This window comes from Histoplasma capsulatum, genomic scaffold (assembly GCF_000149585.1).
Source record: "Histoplasma capsulatum NAm1 scaffold_2 genomic scaffold, whole genome shotgun sequence".
NCBI classification, from domain to species: domain Eukaryota; kingdom Fungi; phylum Ascomycota; class Eurotiomycetes; order Onygenales; family Ajellomycetaceae; genus Histoplasma; species Histoplasma mississippiense.
Window position 1 is genome coordinate 3,535,155 of NW_001813981.1, and position 10,766 is coordinate 3,545,920.

The following is a 10,766-nucleotide window of genomic DNA, read 5'->3' on the forward strand; positions in this document are numbered from 1 at the left end:
TCAATCTGCCGATTGCCCATAAGATCCTCCCTCGCGAAGGGGCGCCTACCTTGGAACCCGCTGGTACGTGGGCTAGAAGGCTCAACGGCTCCCTGGTCGGTGGAATTGGGACTGCTCATGTCGACCACTTCCACGACCTCCCAGCGCTCCAGTTCAGCGTCGAACTCGTTCAGTAGAGCGCTCGAATCTCGACCCCCGATCTGGCTGTCGGGGCCCTTGCGGGCATCTCTGCAGAAGGGAAGAGGAGGGCAGGGAGGAGGGAAGGGTAGAGAGTGTGTAAGCGGTGGTTCAGGGATAAATTGTGCAGACGGCAAAGGGACTGGCTGGGGAAGACGGTGTTCAGGGGTGTAGTGCTTGGTGGGAACGGGCATGGGAGGCTTGGGCGGAAGCGGAGAGTACGGGATGAAGTTCATATTCACAGCCATGCTTGTAGGAAGGGAAATTGTAATTGGCGAGGGTTAAGTTCCAGTGTCTGTTCTGCTCGTACTCCCACGCCCAAAATCGACCGGGAAAGCAGGTTCCTTAAATAGACGTGATGTACACTATCCTCCTTGTTGAAGGCTAAAAATCCAGTTCCAGCTGTCCCAGCTATGAGCGGCAAATCACACAGCACGGCACCGCACCACACCACACTTGAATGGCAGGGATAAAATCCATGACGCCGAAACCAGCAGCGCTCCTGTTCGTTCGCTTGGGCAATTTCCCATGTTCAGCTGACGTGGAACGACCCTTCCCCTTGAATAAAAGTAAAGAAGCTCGTCAGTGATTCACGCGATGTGATTCAGTGCTAAACTTCCGTCGCAGCCGTGTCAGCTGGGAAAAACGATGTGAGTCACCACGAGCCAACCCTGCAGTACCATCAATACCGTCGTTACCCCACAGCAAGGCAGACCACGAAATACACGAGGCGGACAATTCGCATGCGTGATTCCAGTTTCATTTCCGGAGTTTCTCATGCAGCTGAAATGCACAGCAATCTCAAATTCATCTATGGAGAAACCGCCATATGGAGAGCAGTCCAAATAAGATCCGGTTTTCATCCCTGTATTTTTCATGCACCATCCGTCGTTGCAGGGATTTTGAGCGGCTGAAAGGGGCAGGAATTTCGAATCCGACTAACAGCTAAAGGGGGGCCCCCCCGTTGCAGAAATTACCCCTCTCCTCCTGTGGATTCGCCAGGTTTTTCGCTCCAGATGCGGGCCAAGAGAGCATCGCACCACCATCACCGGGTCTCGAACAAGCGAAACAGGGTGATCAAGTTGCACGAACCTTGGAGGAAATGACGAAAGGGGGCGCAGCTCCCTGTCACAGTGTCTCTCCCATTCGCCGCGTTGGTGAGATCCAGAACGGCAGGAGTTGCCACATGCGGGAAAAACGACCGAGGTGCGTACACACTATGTGCCACGTATGCAGACGGGACGGATGGTCGTTGCCCGTGGTCCGTAGAGTGAGGTATTTTCGCCATTGGCTGCGAGTCCAGGCGAGAAGGATCGAACCCACAATGATTCCAATGCACGCGGAGGGAGTATCCGGCAAGTAATTTCGGGTAGATATCCCTGTCACGAGGCATTCTCTCAGGGAGATAACACGTCGCAAAAGTGGGGTTTTGAGGGCATCGCTCTCAAACAGGTAATCCCAGACACGGGGGCGCAGCCCACCTGATGCCCAGCGAACCGGTGAATGATGGAAAGAGAAGCCAGTGCAGCATCGTACGGTGAGGGAGTGAGGGAGATCAAAAGACCTCGCCGGCCGTCATCGCCCGCTAGGCCTTCAGTCAAAAAGAATCACCAACGGCACAGCACGGCACAGCACGGAACAGCCTGCTGCTGGCTGGGATGATCACTGATGGCAGGGCCCGCGTCGCCAGGTGCAGCGAGCCAATGGGCCCCGGGTGGAAATGATGAAAGACGAAAGGTGGCGCCATTGATACAGGGAGGGAGGGGAGAAACATGCTAGCGAACAAGGCTAGAGAAAGAGGAGAGACAAGAGGGGAACCGAGGAGGAAAACGAAGAGGGAGGACGTGGAAGAAAGAGGGGAGTCGGACGAGGTTTATATAGTGTGGACGACGGCGACGTCACGACCACGGGAGCAGCGAGAGGGTAGGTTAAACCCGAAAGGGAAGACGCCAAACCCGAACGGGCGACGCTAGGCCGAAGCGGGAGGGCGCCAGACCGCAACGGGGCAAGGGCGGCCAGGGGGCGCAGAAGCGGCCGGCGCGACGCAGACCGAAATTATACTCCTTTCAATATTCAACTGAATCATTTATTCATTTATTATTGTTTATATGATTCGCCCCGGTGGCCGAATGGGTAATGCGGCCACCCGGTAGCGCCTTGGTGTGGGGACCCAAGGCGCGTGGGTTTGAAACTCACAAGGGGACAACATTACATCCGGAGCCAACTTCTCAGCTTCTAAAAATAAAGGGATGTGAACTTGCCAAGTAGGTACCTTCGGGCGGACCTACTACCTGATTTAGCTTATTGTTTCTGGGCTGAAAACCTGTATCATGAGTATCAAATCCTGTCTTTCATTAATTTTCTTATGTTTCTGTTATATTCTTGATATCATTCAACACTAAGCATTCCTCCTGTATAACCAACTCTTGCCTGTATTTAACATTACACAAGGACTCGTTATAAGCACTGCTTGCATACGAGTATAGCGAAAGGATAATAATAATATAATAATTCAAATTCTTTATTCTGAATAATGCTCTTTACAATTAAAAGAGCTTCTACTCTTTGAGATCTCTTTATCATCAATCAGTTGAAGAACTCATCAATAAACAAATTCATATATTCATCAAACTGAGAGATTAAACTATTTTGAATAGAAAGTAGATTCAGATTCAATGGCAGATTCAAATTTGATGACAGATTCAGATTTAATAACAAGTTTGAATTTAATAACAGATTTGAATTGGATGACAGATTCAGATTCAATGACAGATTTGAATTTGATGACAGATTTGAATTTGATGATAAGTTTGAATTTGATGATAAGTTTGAATTCAGTTTTTTCATAACTTTCATTTCTTCTATCATATATTTCATCACCATCACATTGATTATCTCATTTGAAGACACAATATTAAATGAAAAAAGAGATAAAAGAAGAAATATAATTGCTGACATCTGAGATATTTATATAGAAAAGTTAGAAATAGAAATAGATTTATTTTTTCGTTTTTTTTTTCTTTCTATTTATTAATTTTTTTATCGTTTTTTTTGAAAAATTTTTAATTGTTGTATGTTCACATTCAACATCATCTATTCAACTGACAATTTCACTATTCAGAAGTTAAATATGAGTATCATTAAAAGTTATTCAACAAATGCTTTACTCAAAATTATAATAATTCATTTTTTGATAACATCAATGAACAGTTATCCCATATTCAATCTGTAAAAAATCATGTTTATTTAATTATTTAAAACTTTTTTCAGCTGCTGACTAATGGCTGTGGATTATGTATGCATAGACAGCAGCTTTTCATCATTGAATATTTTATAAATTCAAAAGAATTTGACAGAATGATAGAGAGAGGATTTGACAGATGATGAAATTTTTTTTTTTTTTTTTAACATTTAATGCTTTTTTTAATATCAATATCTGAATTGTTAATTGAGAATTCAACACTTCAATGAAAGCTGCAGAACTGTGTATTACAGAGATGTTTGAAAATAAAATTGAAATATTAAAAAAATTAAAAAAAGTGATAATTTCAATGTCAAATTCATTCATTTTCTTTTTATATAATTTTCCAAAAAAGTGATAATCTCTTTTCAATTTGTCTTCTTCTCAAGGGTGATTTCGATTAAAGATTCACATTTATTTGATGAGATGATTGCTATATAATTTACAACTTCTATTTTCGTGCAATTTTGCGTTATAACATATTTTTCAGCTATTCTTTTTGCAGTATATTGAATATGATAGAAGTTGACAATCATATCATTTATTGTGACATTTCATAACTTGATTTTTATAAACTTTTTTATTTTATTGATAATCACCCATTCATACAATCCGAATGAAATCTTAGATTTAAAAATATATGTTCATAAAAATTAATTTTTTTTTTCTTTTTTTTTTTCTCCTTCTTCTTTTCATCATCAGTTGAATTCTCATCATTATCTGAAACATTCAGAATAAATGGTTTGAATAGATGAAAATGCAAAGTAATTGAAGTTCTTTTAAGAGCTTGCAAGATAGTAGAATGATGAGTGTTGCAGGGCATATTGACAGATTTGATGATAAAGGTGTGTATTTGATGATAAAGGTGCGTATTTGAATGAATTGAATGGTATTTGAATGATTCTAGAGATACATGGATATTTTGGTTATTTTTGCAGTGTTTTGCTAATATTTTTCAGGGGGTGGCAGAAAATTCTGTTTTCGCAAGCTTTACGTCCGCCACAATATGAGGAGAGCCATCTTGATACCTATGGCCTCCCCCCTCCCTTGCTAACTCGATGGCTAAAGGGAAAGTACCTCATTGCGGCACTGAGTTTTGGGGACCCGAGGAACGACAACAACCCAGAATCACACATCGACGATCGACGGTCATATATATTTATATGCCCGGGGAAAAAGTGCCAGGAAAGTTACTGCGAGAGGGTTTTGGAATCAGCCCCTGTACCTAGGTGACCCTTTGAGGAGCCTCTGTTGGAGGAGCATCCATCTACAACACCAGGGAGCTCTACCACCGCGACGATGAAATCAGCAAAATGTTTTGACTGAATATCCCTCATCCTTTACGTGGCTCTCCCTTCCTTCTGGCTCTGAGCGGCACAACCACATACTCGAACAGTCCTCGACGACAACGATCGTGAGCAGTGCGACGACCATGAATGGGAGGTGGGGATGATGATCATGATGATGTGCCATCCTTCTGTCCATTCTCCACTTCAACTTTATCAAGCTAAAAGTTTGGTGCCTGAAGCTTGACCAAACTCTTGATCTGTTAATTTTCTGCAGTCATTTGAGGTTCAGTACGCGTTCTGTACGGCGTACTCCGTATTGATCTTTCATTTTTTATATTTCACGCTCCTCCATGTACTCCATGTAATGGCCAGAACCCAGATTACCCCAGCCAAGATACACTTACAGCGTAGAGCCATACACATCGCCCACGCTAAGCCTGGCAGGTCCTTGATCCTAGGAGGTCGGCTTGGTTGAAACTTTCTCGCGGCGCCTGAGTCTTGGCTGGCGCGAAAATGTTGCTTTGTCATTCTTCTCGCTACCAATGGCGATTCCTCCCGAGCGCTGGTGGCAGAGGGAAAAGGCGTTGTTCGCCAACCAGGCTGAGGAAATGGCTGCGATTTGAAACGGTTGGTTGGCCGTTGTTGGTTTTTTCCCTTTATTTATTTTTTATTTTTTTAATTCTCCGTTACTTTTGACTTTGTTGATCTACCGAAATATCCCTTCGGGAGTTCTTGCACAACGTAAACAAACAAATCTTTTTAAATGGTTGAAAATCTTGCAGTAGTCTATGTACAGTATTGATGAAGTGAAGGGGAGGGGGGAAACCAGCAACTACTATGAGGAAGCGACTCGCCAATGCCTCGTAAACGCGGACAGGAATAAGCAGAACAAGACAAGGAAAAACTTAATCACCGCTCTTTTATTTGCGCTTTCTATTACTTTTCGTTTCGCAAAATTCAGTCAGTGAATCGGAAATGGATATACATTTGAAACTAGCCCAAGTATTAGAGCCTAGTTCCCCATCTTCCTCCCAAGAACCAATCCACACATAGAGAGAGAGGGGAGAAAGAGACGAAAACGATGGGAAGGGTTGAGGAGGAAGAAGAAAGAAGCAGAAGAAGAAGAATAAAAGATGGAAGTTGAAATGCACCCTTTGGTAACTGGGTTGCGCACGTTCACCACTTCTCGAGATTCTTTCTAGAGAAGCAGGGCAGAACTGAAAAAAAAAAAGAGAAATAAAAACAATGCGAACTTGCAGTTCGTGGGCTTCGGGGCTTTTTTTTTTTTTTTTTTTCGTCTCCTTGCTGTTTCGTTTTCTTTCCGAAATTCCTTCACTGCTTCCCCGTTGGAGAGCCTTTTGGCGCTTTTCCTTTCCTTTTCACTCGTAACTTGTAAAAATTACTTTTGTGAATCAGGCTAAAGGGCCAAAAACCTTTCGCTTTGATGGTAGGTGGTTTTGTATCCATCTAGTTCGACTCAGTATACCCAGAGCCCTGCCATTCTTGAGTTCCTGAGGATTCTTTCGGAGGTGGTGCACCGGCTTCCCAATGTAATGTAGTCCAGAACCAAGGTATCGAGAGCCAGCGGAACATGAATCCAATCGAACCCAATCCAATCCGCTCCTTTCTGCCCCGTTCACCTTCATTTCCGTCCAGCGATGTCCACTCAACAGTCGAAATAGGAAAAATTTGAAGGAAATCATGAGGAAAAATCACGTCGCGTTCGTATCGAAGCGTGTTCGTTTTGCGCAAAACTATTAACCGTGGTTGGACACGGGCGCTCTCGCTCCCATCCGTCCCCCGCCTCTCTTTGGTCGGCAATCTCAACCCATCCCAACTGTGAGAATTTAATCCTTATGCCATGCTATATAATGTCCCCCCCTCCCACATCCCAGAAAGAAGAATAAAATAATGTGAAACGCCAGACGCGTTATTTCATGTTCCCGCGCGTTGCTTTCCCAAAACCCTAAACAGAAAGAAGAAGAAGAAATAACTTTCTATAATAGCGTGCGTATGGTTGTGTAGGTGGAGGCGTAGGTTTTCGGCCTGTATACCCGGTTGTTGGAATCGGAACTGGCCAAAATGAGTAAGAAATATCTAGAAAACATTCACGTTGGAGTGCTTGGTATCATGCAATTTTTTTTCCATGCATATTTGCTCGTTGCAGAAAAAGAAAATAAATCCGTAGAATATAAATTAATGGGAAGTACGTGAGTAGCACAGGTATCGTAAAGATTCATTTCATGAGGCATGTTGGAAAGGCCCTCTGGTGGTTGCAGTCACCCCTTTGTTGGAGAAGGGGTCGGACGGAGTGGTTTTGCTTCAATCGAGGAAGGTAAAGAGGTTTGTGTGGAGGATGTTAATGGCGCGATCTGCGTCTCTCTCTTCAATTACGCAGGATATGTTGATTTCACTGGCACCTGGTATTTGAAACAGGAAAAGTTAGTTATGTCCACAAAGGGAGATGTGGTACCAGAACCCAAATATCGTGGAGAAGAGGGTAGTTACCCTGCGAAATCATCTCGATGTTGACGTTGTGCTCCCCCAGCGTCGAGAACATGCGTCCCGCGATGCCAACCATGTTCTTCATCTGCCGTCCCACGAGACTTAGAATCGCCATCTGCGGAATGATATCCACCGTACCATACCGACGGAGGTCCTGGATGGCGCCTCTTAGGTCTTCGTCGATAATCTGGTACTCGTCCTGGCCAACGCCGTTCAGTAATGGCAGTTCGGAATGGAGCGCTAAGGACACGTGCACTTCGCTCGTGGATATTAGATCGATTGAGAGTCGCCATTTATCCAGCACAGAAAAAATTCCGGCGAAAAACCCATGAGATAATGATCGCTTGTTCGAATGGACATTTATGACGAGGATCTTGTGTTTGGCTGTTACTGCAGTCGGTCGTTTTGGGCCCTGCTGATCCTGTGAAAGTATGCTGGGACTCCGCGTACGGAAGATCTTTGGTTCATGGCCTAGTGCTGTCTTGTTTAGTTCTGCGGGGTCTGGGAAAATCACTGTACCCTTGCCCCTGGGCTTCATAACATTTTTTATCCGGATGGGGATTCGTGCGCGAATGACCTGCTCCATAGTGAAAGGGTGGATCACCTCAGAACCGTAGAATGTCAATTCTGCAGCTTCTGCGGGTGTAATCGCCGGGAGAAGCCGCGCCGTTGGTACTTTTCGCGGATCAGCTGTGAAAATACCGTCTACCTCCTTCCAGACCTGAAGCTCATGTGCGTTGATACCCACTGCGACAAGCGCGGCGCAGAGGTCAGTATAGCCTCGGCCGATCTTGTCCAGCAAGCCACCAGGCACTGGCCCAAAATAGCCTGTGATCACGGGTACTTTACTTCCACATGCCTCAATCTTTTCGGCCAGCACGACAACCAGGCGGTCATAAAACGTCTGGTCGAGTGACTGGGTACTTGTCGCAAAATAAATCACGTCTGATAGATCGATGTATTCCGACTCAACACCGTGATCCTCCAGCAATGCTGCCATTATGCGACAACTTAGCTTCTCTCCAGTGCTTATCACTTTGTCCACACACTTTGCAGTTATTTCCCCAAGGGTTTGAGCAGCTTCGAGGATTTTGAGGGTGTGCGTGCATTCGTCTTCGATTGCATTAATCAATTGTTCCTTTAGTTCTGGGTTTCGGAGAAGGTCCTGAGCAACTTGGACATGTTCATGTCGGACGGCATCAACGAGGGTAACATAATACGTAGATTTCATAGTTCCCCCCGCTTCGCGAGCGGCGCGAAGTAGTCTAGAAGGGATAGATGTCACTTTTCAGGCTCATTGAAGCAAAGCTGGGTCTCCAAATGTGTATGCCATCCGGTGGCGGTTGTACATGGAATGACTCACCGATTGGTCGTCCCGTCCGCTTTGGATGAGCTGCTTCTGGCTGAGCAGACGACAGCAACTCTATGGGTTAGAGTACTAGGACTATAGGTAGAAAAGGCAGAGCGTTAATCCGATTATGCAGAAGGAAAAAAAATGGGAGGATGCACAATACTTGAAAAGAGGGGCAATCGTACTATATGACACGATCCACGATATCAACGGCGAATTTCCCCACGCTGGTACCTCCAAACTTCTGGACAACCCATTCTGTAGGATGAGCTGTTATACCATTGGTGAGAGGGACGTTGTCGATTCCATTTACGCCCAGGTGTGAGAGTAAACTCATCGTGCGTGACAAGAGGGGAGGACGAAGCAAAAGGCATAAGCCTTGGGTTTGCTCTGTGTTCTAACCAGGAGAGGTATAAATGTACGAGAGCTTAAGAGACGAGGGTTTTGAATTGGGGAAGGAAAGCCGAAGGACGAGAAATTATAAGGGGTCTTCATAGGGCGCTGAGTCAAAAAGGATTAATAAAAGAACATTGAGCAGAATTAAAATGGTTTTGTAAATTGATGAAAAAATAAGCTCCTAACAGACCATACCAAAGAACACAAACACACAAACTTCTAATAATCACACCGCTACTAGTTCATATAGGGAATAGCTTCTACATAATTTTCATCCATCGAGAAGTGAGAAAATGGCATCCACACCATCTACTCAGATTCTTCATTTTTCGACTCTGCGAAGTTCTTTGCAAAACGCTTTATAAGATTTGCTATATGTGGGTGGAATCAACTGCTTCAATCTCAATTGAATGTATAAACTAGGGCGCCATGTTCTTGAGATTTTTCAATGAGATTCTTAAATCCATTCTCAGGTAAAAATAAACCTACGGAATGCAGGTCTAGCTACCAGCTATGTAGTAGCAGGGCTGTGGAGTAGTGAGTAGAGAGGATTCATAAGGGATTGGAATAATCAGCACTCGAAACCCAATCCCATTTAATTAGTTAGTCAGTGGGAGTGTGTGTCCGTAGTTAGTTTTAAAAACCGACTTTTTTTTCCACAGACGGCGACGGTGGATCACGCAATTCAGGCTAAGATCCAACACTGAGCCGCCAGCCTAAGTCCTTTCTTTTTCTTTATCTTCAGAAGATAACGATAAGATAACATTAGAAGAATCCTGCACCGCCAAGTCCGTATTTGTTGTTGCCTTCTTAAAAGGTGGAGAGGTACCATTTTGGCGGACTTTACATCTGTGAATTTGCTTGTTGTTCCTGCTGGGAACCCGTATTTCATGTACTAAATCCTGTCTTTCATTTAATTTCCTATGTTCTTGTTATATTCTTGTTATATTCTTGGCATGTTTCCACACGAGCGTTCCTCCTCTATAACCAACTCGCCTGTATTTTAACATCACACAAGGACTCGTCATAAGCTCCGCTTGCGTACGAGTATAAAGAGGAGGAGGAGGAGGAGGAGGAGGAAGAAGCAGAAGTTGAAATCTGCTACGAGCGGAAGTTATATTACGCTAAATCAGATATGGCTAGCATTAAACTCTACAGGGCTAATAATCAAGAGCCAATCACTGGCTGGATGTGACTGCTGTCATCGATTATCGACTCCAACATCCGCTCCCTTGTCCCTTCACCAGCCGCAGTCGCAACGTGTGTAGCTGCAGCGTGGAGAGAACAACCAATGCAGGAAGGGGACTTTCAGCCTATTTAATTTCCATCATCTTGATTAAAGGGCCTGTTTGGCGCTTTGTCTCTGGGCAATATTTCGATGACCCGGACCCCCTCCCCCCCTGGTTTTCCAAGAGCTTATTTCTGATGGCTCAGGGCGGCACGGAAATCGATATCCTGCCCTGTCCATTCTGTGATTTTTCTGATTCTGATCCTTATTTCCTAACTCAACATGTAGAGCTTTGCCATCCTGAAAATGGAACATCTCCGTTCATTGCGATCGAGGAGCCCTGGGCTAGTGCTCAGGATTTGAATCAAAGCAACACTGACAAAAAGGATTCCCCCATAGATTATACAGGGCCCGTTGCCAATGATGATGATCCACTCAGCGGCTACGTTGACTGCCCTCATGGCTGCGGCGAAATTATCTCTACCGCTGAGCTTTCAAGTCATCTGGACCTTCATATAGCTGAAGAAATGGCTTTTGAAGACCGCATCTGGTGGCGTGGTTTCCAAGTGTGAATCCGAG

The 10,766-nt window shown here is 44.7% G+C and overlaps 3 protein-coding genes across 3 annotated transcripts in view; all 3 read right to left on the bottom strand.

Moving 5' to 3' along the window:
* The window catches only part of HCAG_03099 (predicted protein), a gene marked incomplete at both ends in the record, with an annotated part of 1,836 nt that extends 1,465 nt beyond the window's left edge, over positions 1–371 (bottom strand). Inside the window, one exon of the mRNA XM_001542878.1 lies at positions 50–371. Coding sequence (XP_001542928.1) covers positions 50–371 — 322 coding nt within the window. The remainder of the gene's footprint in view (positions 1–49) is intronic.
* A 438-nt stretch (positions 372–809) lies between these two features.
* HCAG_03100 (predicted protein) lies at positions 810–1,570 on the bottom strand (the record flags this gene model as incomplete). The annotated part of the gene is made up of 2 exons (XM_001542879.1): positions 810–988; positions 1,270–1,570. The coding sequence occupies 2 exons, from the start codon at positions 1,568–1,570 to the stop codon at positions 810–812; spliced, it is 480 nt and encodes a 159-aa protein (XP_001542929.1).
* A 5,583-nt stretch (positions 1,571–7,153) lies between these two features.
* HCAG_03101 (aspartokinase) lies at positions 7,154–8,900 on the bottom strand (the record flags this gene model as incomplete). Its single annotated transcript, XM_001542880.1, has 3 exons — positions 7,154–8,477; positions 8,576–8,656; positions 8,749–8,900. The coding sequence occupies 3 exons, from the start codon at positions 8,898–8,900 to the stop codon at positions 7,154–7,156; spliced, it is 1,557 nt and encodes a 518-aa protein (XP_001542930.1).
* Positions 8,901–10,766: the final 1,866 nt, after the last annotated feature.